General features: G+C 32.8%; 3 protein-coding genes across 4 annotated transcripts; 2 read left to right on the top strand and 1 right to left on the bottom strand.

Annotated features, from left to right (window-relative positions):
* Positions 1-872: 872 nt before the first annotated feature.
* LOC127248215 (uncharacterized) lies at positions 873-4,747 on the top strand. The gene is made up of 6 exons (XM_051270434.1): positions 873-967; positions 1,627-2,011; positions 2,622-2,932; positions 3,019-3,075; positions 3,573-4,000; positions 4,065-4,747. The coding sequence occupies exons 2-6, from the start codon at positions 1,752-1,754 to the stop codon at positions 4,320-4,322; spliced, it is 1,314 nt and encodes a 437-aa protein (XP_051126391.1). The 5' UTR covers positions 873-967; positions 1,627-1,751; the 3' UTR covers positions 4,323-4,747.
* Positions 4,748-8,321: 3,574 nt separating this feature from the next.
* LOC127248293 (stearoyl-[acyl-carrier-protein] 9-desaturase, chloroplastic-like) lies at positions 8,322-11,537 on the top strand. The gene is made up of 3 exons (XM_051270570.1): positions 8,322-8,606; positions 9,690-10,194; positions 10,648-11,537. Exons 1-3 carry the CDS (start codon positions 8,482-8,484, stop codon positions 11,206-11,208), a joined length of 1,191 nt encoding a protein of 396 aa, XP_051126527.1. The 5' UTR covers positions 8,322-8,481; the 3' UTR covers positions 11,209-11,537.
* A 1,173-nt stretch (positions 11,538-12,710) lies between these two features.
* Positions 12,711-13,871, bottom strand: LOC127248213 (uncharacterized). Of its 2 annotated transcripts, none has more exons than XM_051270432.1 (2): positions 13,794-13,871; positions 12,711-13,174 (listed from the first exon to the last, which is right to left on the bottom strand). In XM_051270432.1, exon 2 carries the CDS (start codon positions 13,133-13,135, stop codon positions 12,956-12,958), a length of 180 nt encoding a protein of 59 aa, XP_051126389.1. In that variant the 5' UTR covers positions 13,136-13,174; positions 13,794-13,871; the 3' UTR covers positions 12,711-12,955. The 2 variants fall into 2 exon arrangements, with proteins under 2 accessions (XP_051126389.1, XP_051126390.1); XM_051270433.1 differs by having other exon boundaries at positions 12,711-13,149; positions 13,794-13,849.
* Between the last annotated feature and the right edge of the window lie 190 nt (positions 13,872-14,061).

The following is a 14,061-nucleotide window of genomic DNA, read 5'->3' on the forward strand; positions in this document are numbered from 1 at the left end:
CACTCAAATAAAATAAACCAAATATTATTACCAAAACTCTAAGAAAAAAATGTAAAATAATTTTTAGATTCGAAGTTGGACAAGTATTACTCTTATCTTTTAATTGTTATTCTTGACAAAATATATTCTACGTAGGTACATAATATATATTGTAATTCTCTCCATATTCTAAATTAGTTTAATGACTAGCTTATTTATTGAGAAATTTTGAAAAAATATATTATACTTATATTCTATTAAAAAGTTTGTCGTTTAATTATCATTTTAGTAAAACATATTTCATATATTTTACAATTTTGTTATTTCAATATTTATTTCACTCTCAGATACTCCTCTCACTTGCACTCCATGACGTCCTAGCAATATATATTCTAATATTTATTATAATATGTACACAAATAAATACAAGGCTATTTTAAATCATTATACATAATGGATATATACACTAATAATAATAATTCACATTTTATAAGAAACTCAAAATATTCAAAAAATTAACTCTAAACTGAAAATGCAATATATATAAATAAAAATTAAAAATGATAATTTAATATATATATATATATATATATAATAAGTTCTAACTATCTATAAGTAATCTATTCCGTACTTGAATAGGGTTCATTGACAAGGATCTTTGACATGTTGTACCATACGAATCAAAAGGTGTACTCTTCCACAATTGCCAAATCCCAATCATACCCCTACCAATTTTTCCAACCTAGTGCCTCGGCATGCACAATCGTCCATGGATTAAGGGTACAATAGTAAACGCCGCTTTGCTCATTGCAAGTTCTGTTTAGGTCACGAAAATATTCATTAATAAATAAATATAAAACTGCTTACACTTATTCGCCAAATACGCTAAAATACACACATATATATAACGTTTTCTGGTTCCCCTCTAAAAACATGCGCCGCTTCTGTGCAGTCGCCGCCAACTCCGACGAGGCTTGATTCTGCTCTGGTAATTAATTCTCCTACTGTTTGCATGGATTATGCTCATTTTCGTCTGGATTTTTGCTCTTTTGGTGGATGAGTACCTTTCCTGTGTGCTTGAAATGTGTTTTCTATTCTTGTGTGAGGTTGGGAGTGTTTTTTACTGGCTTGGATTGTTTTATTGTTCTGGATTTTGCTCGTTTAGTTTAGATAAGTTTCGTTCTTAGTTCGTTACTTGTTTTGGTGTGGTAGATTGTACTTCCTGCTTCTTTTTTCGTTTGGTTGAATTAAGATGATGAATTGGTGCTTGTTGAGTTTGGAGAGTTGTGGTTTTTGGCATTGGATTGTGTTTTCTTATCTGTGTGATGGTTTCAACGAGTGTTGGTTGTTTATGTTTGAGGAGCATTGGTCGTGCGCAGAAAAGGGCGATAATTAAGGCTGTATAGGTGTTATGTTTGATATCATGATTGTGGATTTTAGTTTCTGAGTGATTATATGAGTTAGGAGTTCATCAAATTCAATTCTATGTTGTTGGAGTGTATTATGGTAGTAGGAAGTAGGAACTGGCTTTGAATGGATTGTTATTGAATAGAACTTGTCAGTAGTGAATTATATTTTGGAGGATGAGTAGAAATTAAGATGAATTGCTTAGTAAGTCTCACTGTTTCCTGTGGAACCTATTTGCAGAAGCAGAACAATCAGACAACTTTTTCAACTAGTCAAAAGATCAGCAACCTTTTGAAGAATTCAAAGGGAGTGGTCTGAATCTTGAACTATTTAACTGCAAGAACATCCATCAACTACCGTGTACTATGTTGAATGAACGTGCGCAAGCACTGAGCAGTGCGGGTGATGGTTCGATTGATATACTGGAATTATCACGAAGCAGGGACGTCAGAATGGAGGCAAAAGAAGACCCGGATGCCACTGAATATTCAAGCTCATTCGGGGACACTACTTCTGGAAACGAAAACACTTCTGGATTGAGTGAAACTGAAGTTGAATCACAGTTTGTTGGGGACAGTGACCTTGTTCCTCAGTTTGATGAATTTGGCAGCATGTTCCCAAGAAGGTCTGAACTTTTTTCTCTTGCATTGAATTGTTTGCCTCCAATAATAGTATAATGGATCTACTACCAGTAGTAGTTTGACTGTTTACTGCATTCTTGTGATGTTATTCAAGCAGAGAAAGTAATTGACTTGCTTAAAGAAGCAAATGTGGCTGTTAGTGTGCTGTTGAGATAATATTTATATACTTTCCACCTATTTTACAACAGTAGAAAGTCCATTGTTACATCATTAATAACGCCACTGGTAAAGTTTGTGCATTTAGGAAGTCTTTTCAAGGTGCAAAGGTACTGCGGAAGCCTAGCAGTTTTGTAAATCCAAGTGAATTCATCTTTCTTGAAATTGAGCTGAGACCGTTTACTGCCTTTTCTACCTTGTGTCTTCTTATAGATGCTGCAGTCTAACTGTATGCCTCTTCCAACCTTGTGACAGTGCACCATTCGAAAGTTAAGAATTACTTAAGTTGTTGTAATCATATTCTCTAAGTTATAGTAAGTCATTGGAAGCAAACTGGGCACAAATTCATAGCAGATTTTTATTTCATTTTGAATCTGCAGGATTGTTAACTTTATGTTATGGGGATACCCTTTTAAGCTGACTTAGTTTTTATTTCAGAAAGAAAAAGCTGAGTGCTCACTGGAGAAACTTCATCCAACCTCTGATGTGGCGATGCAAATGGACTGAATTAAAAATAAAGGAACTAGAGTCACAAGCATCGAAGTACACCAGAGAGGTTTCTATAAAGTATGGTAAGAATCATCTAGCATTAGATCAGGCTTTGGTCGAACAATCAGGATCAAAGTTGCTGCCGTTTACACATCAAAGCCGTAGGAAAAAGCCAATGAAGAGGAGAAAACGAAAGAGGGTTGAAGATACAACTGATATTGCATCATATATGTTAAACCACATTCTTTTCTCGGACCGTGGTTTGTTTTCCTTCTAATCATTACATTTTCCCCTGTTTCATTGATTTTCTAATAAATTTGATCAGTCAAATTATGCAATTTTGCAGAAAATAAGAAGTCTGGTCCGGATATAGTTCCTAAATTGGAGAACCTCGGTAATTCAGGTATTTACTCTTAAATGGACCAATAACTCTCCTGCTTCAATAATTCAGGTATTTTCTCATAGAGAGATTTGTTGTCCTAGTCCCTTTATGCTGTCAGAACAGAAATCACAAATGATTAGTTTACTTTTTATGATAAATAGTGACGTAAACTAAGACTCTAGTTAACCCTCTACAAGAATATCAGATTCATAAATAGTGTATATAGTCATCAGTTTTCCCATTTAGGATAAGGTTTACATTATATACTTATCCGATTATATACATACTTTGTGTGTACATGTGCGTGTGTCTGTTTTCCGCTTGATCCTTGCCATATCTTCTTGGCTGTCAAAACATTGGTTCAGAGAAAATGTTATATATTGCTGTGTAATATTCATGACAGTTTAATTATTCAGTAGTACATCTGTTACAGAGCTTTACCGATGAAACATCTCTAATTCTATAGATATAACGAAGTATGTTTTGAGTTTGTTTCTCAGCTGTATGTTTACATGCAGATCAAGCCATGGCAGGCGTCGACGAATTTGAAACCCAAGACACTCTAATTACGCAAGACAGCGACAACGCCCTCGAGCAGATCCTTCGGAGAATTGAGTTAGTCCACAGCCGGGTTCATAACCTGAAGTCTCAACTCGATTCAGTGATGTCGAAAAATGCTCCCAAGTTTTCCTCTTCCGAGAACCTGAGCCAACTCATGGCCTGCGACGCACAGACCAGCTCCGGTTGTAGCCCTACATTCTCCGCTTGTAACGGAGACACCATCTCGGCTGCAGGCCTGGATTACGACCTTGGAGATTTCACCATGCCCGATAGCTTCATCGGCGAGGCTATCCCGATTCCCGATATCATCGAAAGTACAGTTGGATTACTTTCGTCCGTCGATGTTACTCACCATCAAGCCCAAGCTGGAGACTCATCTGAAAAGGTATATAACATCATAAGGTTAAATGATATCATCAACCATGTTTTAACCGAGACCGTTATCGCAGATCGTGGACAACATCCTCGTCCACAATGAGGTGGAGGCATCGACTTTCGAGTGCAACCCCAGCCTAGCCTTTGAGAAGACTCACGAGGCCGAAATGAGCGCGGAGGAGGAGAGCAATAACACCATTTTGGAGCAGCCGGCTTTAAAATCCGGCCTGGCCTCCGGGATTCATTTTCCGAAGAACAAAAGAAAGCGGGGAGAGCGCAAGGCCGGCTCCGGGAATTGGAGCCGCCAACGGCCTGGCGAACAGGAGAACTGATTGGCCGGCCGGCCGGCGACATAGCAAAGAGTCTGCTCACTGCTAAGGTACGAGATAGTATCGGCATTTTATGATGATGCTTTGCTTGCACTTAAACTGTTGATTTGCATGCATGCTTGGTTCGTTTTTAGTTATTTCCAATGTTTCTAAAAATAGATTTTGTGAGATCGATTGGGGCTCAATTTGTTTTATAATGTTGATGTTGATTATTATTATTATTATTATGGTGATTCGAGGCTACAAATGCCGGCCGGCCGGCCTGCCCCTAGTCGGTCCATTTGTATTTATTTATTATTTTTTTTATGTTGGATTTTAGAATTTAGTCGATTCTAACACACTGTCGCTACTTTTAGAGTCCACGTTAGTAAATTCTTAGACAGGCATGCTAATAATTTTTTATATCTCACGACCAAAAACTATCTCAAACTTATTTGGACTTAAGCTCTCTGTCGATTTACTTCTGAAAAGTATTTTTGACTTTTGCTTTTTACAAAAATATTTATTTTTATTTGTATTGACATCTTCTTAAAAATAGAATCAATTTTTAAGCTTCAAAAGTATTTTTTTAAGAAGTACCTCAGAGGATGCTTCTGAAAAAAAAATTTTGCTATCTAAATTATAATTTTAACAATAATAATAATAATAATAATAATAAATTAAATAAGATAAAATAAAATAAAAATAATTCATTTATATAAAATTTAACTCTAATTGTATTTTAATTATTAATTTATATAAATTTTATTTTAATTAAATTTAAAATACATAATTGAAAATATCAATTTAATGTTTTTAAATATAATTTTTAAAGTTAAAATAATTTGTAAAATAGTATTATTTAAATTTAATTATGAAATTCTAAATAAATTAGAAATTTTTAATAAAAAATATATTATTTACATTACTATGTCTTATTTGATCATTTTAACTGTTTAAAAGCACTTTCAATTTTATTATATCCATTCAGTTTTATTTTATATATAAAAATGTGTTTCTATAATTATTCATTCAAACCTAAAATCAAATTGACTTTTAACTTTGCTTCTGCTTCTATTTTTTACTTCTACTTATTTTTTGAGTCAATCCAAAAAGGTCCTTAGAGTACATGCTGCAACAGGTAAAATTCATTTATTGGTCGGTTTATATATTATTGTAGTAGGGCAATACTAACCATTTTTTTTTATAAAAAGAAATTTGTATTATTTTGAATGTAAAACTTTTTATAAAATATATAGTACGAAGATAATTAAGAACATATGAACAAATGCTACTAGGAAATAGTTAGTGTTTATTTAAAAAAATTATTTTTAGCCAAACTTAACTTGTTAGACCTATAATTTCATTTAAGGCTTGCATAAATAGTGTTCTTATGGGCCGCATGTGCCAGTAGCTTATTCTTATAGGAGTATTAAATTATTGTTTTCCGATTCTTGATAAGGGTTTGTTTCTTTAGTTCCTTAATTTCTAAGTTTTTAATATTTAAATTTTGCATTTTTCAAGAAAATAAATTTTGAATATTTTTTCATCCACTAAAATTATATTTTCTTTGTAAATTACAAAAAAAAAATAAAAAAATTGATAGAAGAAATATATTTTTTAATTACAAATGAAATATCTATAAGTTTGACAAGTCGAGAGAGTATTTTTTTTAATAAAATATGAGACCAAATATTATTTAAAATAAACTTTTAAAATTTAAAACTCAACCCACATTGAAAAAGTGTATTATGAATATTTCCTTCTTCCCTCAAAATTATGTATATTTTCTTTGTAAATTAAAAAAAATATATTCATAAGTTTGATAGATAGAAAGAATATATCTTTTAATAACAAATAAAATATCTATAAATTTAGCAGGTTAAATTATTTTTTTAATAAAATATGAGACTAAATAGTATTTAAATAAAAATAAAAAATTTCAAGCTCAACTCAAATTGAAAAAACCGTATCTATAATTTTTATTTTTTTACGAAATAAAATAATATATTTTATATAAAATTGTGAGTTGATTGATAATTTTAGAAATAATAATAAATTAAAAATTAAAAAGTTGTCAAATGAAGACTTAATTTGTTCTCTAAAATCAGTTCTTAGGATTTGTTGGTCTTAGTTTGAATTTAGAATTTTGATTTAAAATATTTCAATATAATATTTTATTGAAATTTTATTAATTGAATAATTGTTAATTTATATTTAAAATACAAATCAAATACATTTAATTCAAGTACAACACAATAGGATTACTATATATAAAGTAGAATAAAATATAATTTGTAAAATACTGTGTTTAGTTTGAGTATCCTTAAGCTACGCTCTATTTTTTATTTAGTTTAAATTTTAAATTCAAGTCTTCACTAGTAAGTAAAGTATAGTTTTTAATATAAATATTATTTTTCTATATAAAATATTAAATTGAAATACAATTTTAAAAATAAAATAAAATTACGCAAATAATAGTATAAACTTATTTCATTTAAATTTTAATTCTATTTTTTTTTTTACTATTTGGATAGTACGTTTATTTTTTTTCTTTTAGTGTTTATTTTTTTTTTAATTCTTCATAGTTCATACACACGCTAACACAGTATATAATATATATTTTACTCACTCGCAAATAGTTAACATTTCATTGTAAAATATTATTTTGATATTATCAACGTAATTTTTCACATCTAACATAATAAATACATTTATTGAAAATTTTAAAATAAACAAACTCAAAATATCATATCATATACTCCCTCCCTCTGTCCCTTAACAATTTGACAATTTCAGATAAATGATTTGTTCATTCAATATTTTTTTTGAGACAATATCCTAAAAATATTATAAAAATATAAAATATGCATATATTAACATCATATATATAATATATTTTATTAATTTACAATAAGTTAATAATTCAATACAACGGGTCACAAATCCACCCCAAGTCATTCTTTATGGGACGTATCAAATGTAATTTTTTTTTTTTTTTTATAACGTGAGAATCCGTAATCACTATTCGTCAAGTGCGTTCCGATTAAATTACTGTTCAAACTTAATACCTACAAATTAAGTTTGATAAAACAAATCACACTAAATAAATCATGTGTTGACAGATAGACATGGGGCATAAAAAATTTGAACGAACAACTTCTCTCCTTTAAAAATCTTTATTTTCATTTTACTTTTTATTCTTCACCTCAACTTTCCTCATTATTCATAATTTTATTAATTGTATTTTATCAAACAATAATAAATTTATTATTATTATTATTATTATTATTATTTGATTTTAATAATATGTTTTTTTTTTATGATACATCTATTTATTTGTTATTTATATAAAAATACTACTTTCTCCGTTTGGGATAAACTATTCATTTTTTTTTACATTTCATTTTATTTATATTGAACATACTTAATAAATATAAATTAATTTAATTAAATTTGTAACTTTTTACATGCTAAACTCACTCAAAACTCTTATGTTTTTGTCTTTCACCTCAATAAATAAATATTTTTATCTACGATTTAAAATTTTATCAGTCTTTATAAAATTAATTTTAGATTAATTATAAATAAATATTTGTATTAAGATATAATTTTAAAAATATTTAAAAATACTAACAATACAATTCATAGAAAAAAGAATAAAATAATATTATAACTTGTCATTAATAATATGCTAATCAATCCTGTCTAAAATAAGATGTTCCTAACAAAATGGTTTATTGAAATAGAGAGAATATTAATTTTTAATATTAGTGTCCAAGTAAAACTGATCAAGTTACATAGAAATTTTGTAAGTTTTATTGATATTTTTGAGAAATAATAGAAAAATTAATATTTCACTAAATATATTTTGTATAAAAATTGTAAAAAAATTTACTAGTATCAAAAGTAAGCAAAATAGTGTGTAAATACTAAATAGAACCATTATTATTTGTATTTAATTAACCCTTCTTAAATGTATGTATTATTTGGGCATTTAAATAAAATCTCCATTTGCAATTTTATATATTCATTTCTTGTGTTGTGTTGTGTGGTGCCACTGCCTCTGCCTCTGCCTCCGCCGCCGCCGCCGCCGACCAACCGGTTTCGTTGCCCCACCGCTCCTCCGGCACAATCTCCCGCACCTCTCATCTCTTTTGCGCGACTACGACGGACAGATCGTATGGAGTTGAAGCTAAATGCCCTCTGCTTCCAGTCCCCAAAATGCTCTCCTTTCGCCCTCCCTCCGCCGGCCAGCTTCAGATCTCCCAAGTTTGTTATGGCCTCCACTCTTCGCTCTGGCTCAAAGTAAGTATTTCATATAATCGATACACATATATGGATGGGCATAGATCGTAGGTCTTCATAATTTTTTATTTATTTTTTTCCTTTTTGTGGAGATGCTGGGCGTTTAGTTCTAATTGAATTTATAGGGTTTATGATGTTGTGATTTGGTGCAAATTTTCTATATTATTCTTCTTCTTATTGTATTTGATCGTAGTAGTGAGTAGGTGTTGATATTGCTTGTGAGATTGACAAATTACTGCAGGAATTGAATTTTTCTAAAACTTTTCAATCTTCGATGTGTAAACGTGTTGATGTTTTAGATTTAATTATTTATTTTATTAAAAGTTGATTTGATCGTTGTTTGTCACGCTTTTCCCCCTTCTGATTTCTCTGGTCCATTTCTTGGTTTGTACAGAATTGGTATAAATTTGGCACCAGTCATATTCAATTGAAAGATTTGCACATCAGTTTTCATGAACAAAGTCTAAGAATTTAATGGAAAATGGCCTACATGATTAGCAGCTACCACATGGTTTTGATTTTGATTCAGATTTTCTCTAGATGTGAGATTGGTTGACTTCTAAGATGTACTTGTTCCGAATTTAATGTCTATAGACTTTTTTGTGTACTGGATTACTTCTTTGAGCTGTTCTTCCTAATGAATTTTGTGGATGTGTTTAGTTATTTTCAATTCTTGGTGTGTTTGTAAGAAATTAATGTACATATAACTATGTTGAATCGGCTCTTTTTAACAAGCTGCTCGATCCTGCCGGTTCTGCGCCCCACTTGTTTACCAGATTCGCTTGATTTTGTTTGCGATTGTAGATGAATTATATATCTGTATGTATAATCATATATCTTTATCATTTACATTTGAGACTTAGTGAACATCAATGATTCATTGTAGTATTAGAGTGGGCCGTGTGTCGATCCTTACGGTAAGTACCTCACCTGTAAGAAAAGTGAATTAAATATAAAGTGACATGTCTCTCTATCATCTTAATTTCTATCGAATAATTTTACTTTTTTTGTGGATTTTATACTTGTTCATTACATTGTTTTGCTACTCGGTTATAATAATGTGCGCACGTATTTCTTTGGCAGGGAATTCTCATCAGATAAGAAGCCATTTTCTCCTCCTCGCGAGGTTCATGTTCAAGTGACACACTCAATGCCCCCTCAAAAAATCGAGATATTCAAATCTATGGAAAAATGGGCCGAGGATAATATCCTGACGCATCTTAAGTCAGTCGAGAAAAACTGGCAGCCTCAGGATTTCCTGCCGGATCCGGCATCCGATGGATTTCACGATCAGCTCAACGAATTGCGAGCAAGAGCCAAGGAGATCCCCGATGATTATTTCATCGTGCTAGTTGGGGATATGATCACAGAAGAAGCCCTCCCGACGTATCAAACTATGCTTAATACCTTAGATGGCGTGCGAGACGAAACAGGGGCGAGCCCAACCCCTTGGGCGATTTGGACGAGGGCATGGACTGCAGAAGAAAACCGCCACGGGGACCTTTTGAATAAATATCTTTACCTATCGGGACGAGTGGACATGAGACAGATTGAAAAGACTATACAGTATTTAATTGGATCGGGAATGGTAAGTACCAGTCTTTTTTTTTTTTTATACCTACCGCTTATTATATATTGTGTCTAGTTTCTTTCTTTTGGCCGTTTTCTAATTCGTTGCTCGATGATATGCATTTGCCTGATGCCTTGATTAATTTGGAACTTAGTTTTGAGGATGTGTAGTAGACATATATTGTATATAATCCCGAGATCATTTAGATTCATGACCTCTCTTTCATTTATCTGAGTTTGAGCTAAATAATATTTTGGTGTAATATTTTATGAGATGAAATAATATATTTTTATTGGAAACCGTGAGAGCTGAATAATGAGATTATAGTTTGAAATCGAAACCAAATAAAATAGTCGTTGGGATATTTGAAAGTCTATTATATAGTGATAAGTTTAGTCCCGAATAATCTCCGAATCTTCGGTACGTTTGATAGTATACATGTCTGAGTTTTCGTCGTTTTTGTCTTTTTAGGATCCGAGGACCGAAAACAGCCCATACCTCGGATTCATCTACACATCGTTCCAAGAGAGAGCAACGTTCATCTCGCACGGGAACACGGCGCGCCTCGCGAGGGAGCATGGCGACTTGAAGCTGGCCCAAATCTGCGGGACGATCGCGTCGGACGAGAAGCGCCACGAGACAGCATACACAAAGATAGTCGAGAAGCTCTTCGAAATCGATCCGGACGGAACGATGCTGTCCCTGGCCGACATGATGAGGAAGAAGATCTCGATGCCGGCCCACCTGATGTACGACGGCCGCGACGACAACCTCTTCGAACACTTCTCTGCCGTTGCCCAGCGGCTGGGTGTATACACCGCCCGCGACTATGCAGACATCCTCGAACACCTCGTCTTGCGGTGGAAAGTGGCGGACATGACCGGACTGTCGGGGGAAGGGCAGAAAGCGCAGGACTATGTGTGCGGGCTGCCCCCGAGAATCCGGAGGCTCGAGGAACGGGCTCAGGCACGGGCCAAGCAAGGCCCGAGGATCCCGTTTAGCTGGATATACGATCGGGAGGTGCAGCTGTGAGCCTGATGATTGATTCGGATCGGGTTTTCGGTTTTGTTGGTCTTATGTTGTCTTTCAGCTGCTGCTGTTTCGACTCTGAAGGTAAGAAATATAGAGATGGGAGGATGTTGTGAGGAGTGACAGATACATATATATATATGTATGTATGTATTTGTCTGTAGATACTTACACCAGTTCAGTTCAGTTTGTGTTTTGTGTGTTTCGAAGGTTTTTGGTTGTCCAGATTTGGAAGTCAAACTATCCTCTCTCTCTCTCTATCTTGTGTAAGAAAATTTTGACTGCTGTTTTTGATCTTCTTCTGTTTAAGCATATCTGGGTGATTTTGTTTCGCTTGGCTTTGTAGTTTTGGGTGTTGATTTTTGATAATATGCTATGAGAGAAATAAAATACTACTTGCCTATAGGATGTATATATATATATATATATATATTATTATTTATTATGACGTGAGAATTCGCAGTCGCTATCAAAAGTGTTCACGGAGAAAACCGCGGTCGAACCTAATATCCTACAAATTAAGTTTGACGGGCAAGTCACACTAAGCGAATAACTTGAGGTGTTTGTGCTTGAACCATGACTTCACCGTCACATGGGAATGTATTTAAAGATAATTTCTACTTAACTCTTTAATTTTAAATTAAATTTTCTATTTACTTCGTATACACTAAATTCTTCTTATTTATTTCCTATTCTTGTTAATTTATTTCTTTTTACTTTCTATACATTATGTATATAGAATTATAAATAAATATTATTTTGAGAGCAAATTTAAAAGTTTATATATAAAATTATGTAAAATTATAAATAGAGAATTGTAAAGAATAAATAGAATATTACAATGAACAAATATATTAATAAAGACTGACGAGAAAATTGAGAATAAATTGATAATAAGAAAGAATATAAAAATTCCATAAAAAACATATAAGGTATGAATTTCATAATAGAAGCACGTGAAGTTCCTATTATACCCTTCCAAGGGGTGATAGTAGAAATAGTATAAAGAAAAGTGTCGGTCTAAACTAGGACTCGGAGCCCAAGTTGGGAAGTCTCATATATACTAAGTTAGGAGTTGAAAGGCCAGATTTTGGTCGAATATCATGCTTTATTACTACTTCCTTCTTAAGGTAATGTCTTGTTGATGCACAGGACAAACTCCGCCGGTATCTGAGGATCTGTCAGGACAATTGCATAGCAGCCAAGCTCCAGCTGAATAGCAGCAATGCTACAAGGGATTTGGAGTATTGCGCCGACGTGTCTGTCCAGGAAAGCATCGACACATTGCCCCATCTAGCTCGGAAACTGGAAGCAGATCTTTCACTCGAATAGTAGTAAGAACTCTGATTTTGATTTTCTAACATTCATTCAGAACATTTAGGCAAGTCGAAGCATTTTGCAGCAAGAAACAGATGAAAATAGAGTATAGTTGTTCCACCATATACCCAAGCAATTTTAAATGTTCGCCGGAGAGTAGAGTTTCTTGATCATTGTAGCACCAATAGTAAGAAAAATTCTGATTTTCATTTCAATCAAACTGCTGTTTGCATATGTAAATGTGATGTGATTTTTACACCAGATATTATTAGCCACACCTAAAAGGCAGTTCGATCAAAGAACAAAAGGATCTTAAAATCATTAACTTATTCGAACATTTCAAGTACTAACCGAAAACTTTCATGGTATCATATAGATCTGGTTCTCTATCAAAGTGCAGGACAAAGCTTTGGATGCAAATGTTGCACCTGGCTCACTCACTTCCCTGTTTCTGCGATTCAAATTTGTCGATAGCTACTTGGAGTTCGTCCGTACTGCCAACAGCTCTCATCGTGTAGAAATACACCCCGAACACGAATCCTGACAGCCCTCCGGCGACAACCAGATTCTTGGTCTTGGGTGCGAGAGCTTGGAATCCCGAAAACCCGGGCATCTTGGGAAACAAAGCTGCGTGTCCCGGTGGTTATTATATCTGTTAACCAAAGTGCATTTCATTTCGGTTTATACACAATTTTTTACTATTTGAACTCCGAATAATCTCACTATCATTTAGGAATATGCCATCTAAACAGTTTCTTTTTATATGTAGTCTAATTGGTTCTACTCAATTACCAATTACCATATGATAGTCTCTTTTTGTTTCCAGTCTTTAATTGGTTCTACTGAATTACCAATTACTAACTTACTGATTTTCGACAAATTTTTCATAAAACTCCCAACAAACTTATTATTCAAATAAAAAAAGTGCAAACCTTCAAATACAATTTTACCCGAAAAGAAACACGCCCCTAACTTTGAATAAGCAACAATAATGCTTAACCCTTACTAATGAATTGGTAAAAACCACAATCTGTTACAAATTGCACAACTCTACAAATGCCTCCTAAAATGGATCGGATTTTCTATATATCAATGAAGAACGACTCCAGCAATAACAATTACCCTAGTTAAAATACTACAATCACTTTCTACTTCAAAACCAAAACCACTCATCTCCACCCAAATTCAGCAATTTTAAAATTGAAACAAAAATCAGAATAAAAACAACAAAGAACATAATCGATTACAAGAGAATCCAAAATAACACGTACCTGATTTCGCTTAACCCTAGCTTGCTTCTGCTCGATGCAAAATTGAAGGGTCAGTCAATTACTATTTTGCACATTATATATATAGCGGATATAAATGGGCTATAAAGCCCAATTAACTCATCAATATTTTGGGCTTAATATAAAAAATAAGCCCAACCAACCCAAATCGCATCTAATATAAATAAAATGAAAATATTTAATTTTCAGTTAAAAAGAATATTTTATTACGTAAGCATTCAATACCCACAAGCAATTTGTTTTTTTTTTT

The sequence above is a fragment of the Andrographis paniculata genome, unplaced genomic scaffold (genome assembly GCF_009805555.1).
Source record: "Andrographis paniculata isolate CXL003 unplaced genomic scaffold, ASM980555v1 Contig33END, whole genome shotgun sequence".
Classification (NCBI taxonomy): Eukaryota; Viridiplantae; Streptophyta; class Magnoliopsida; order Lamiales; family Acanthaceae; genus Andrographis; species Andrographis paniculata.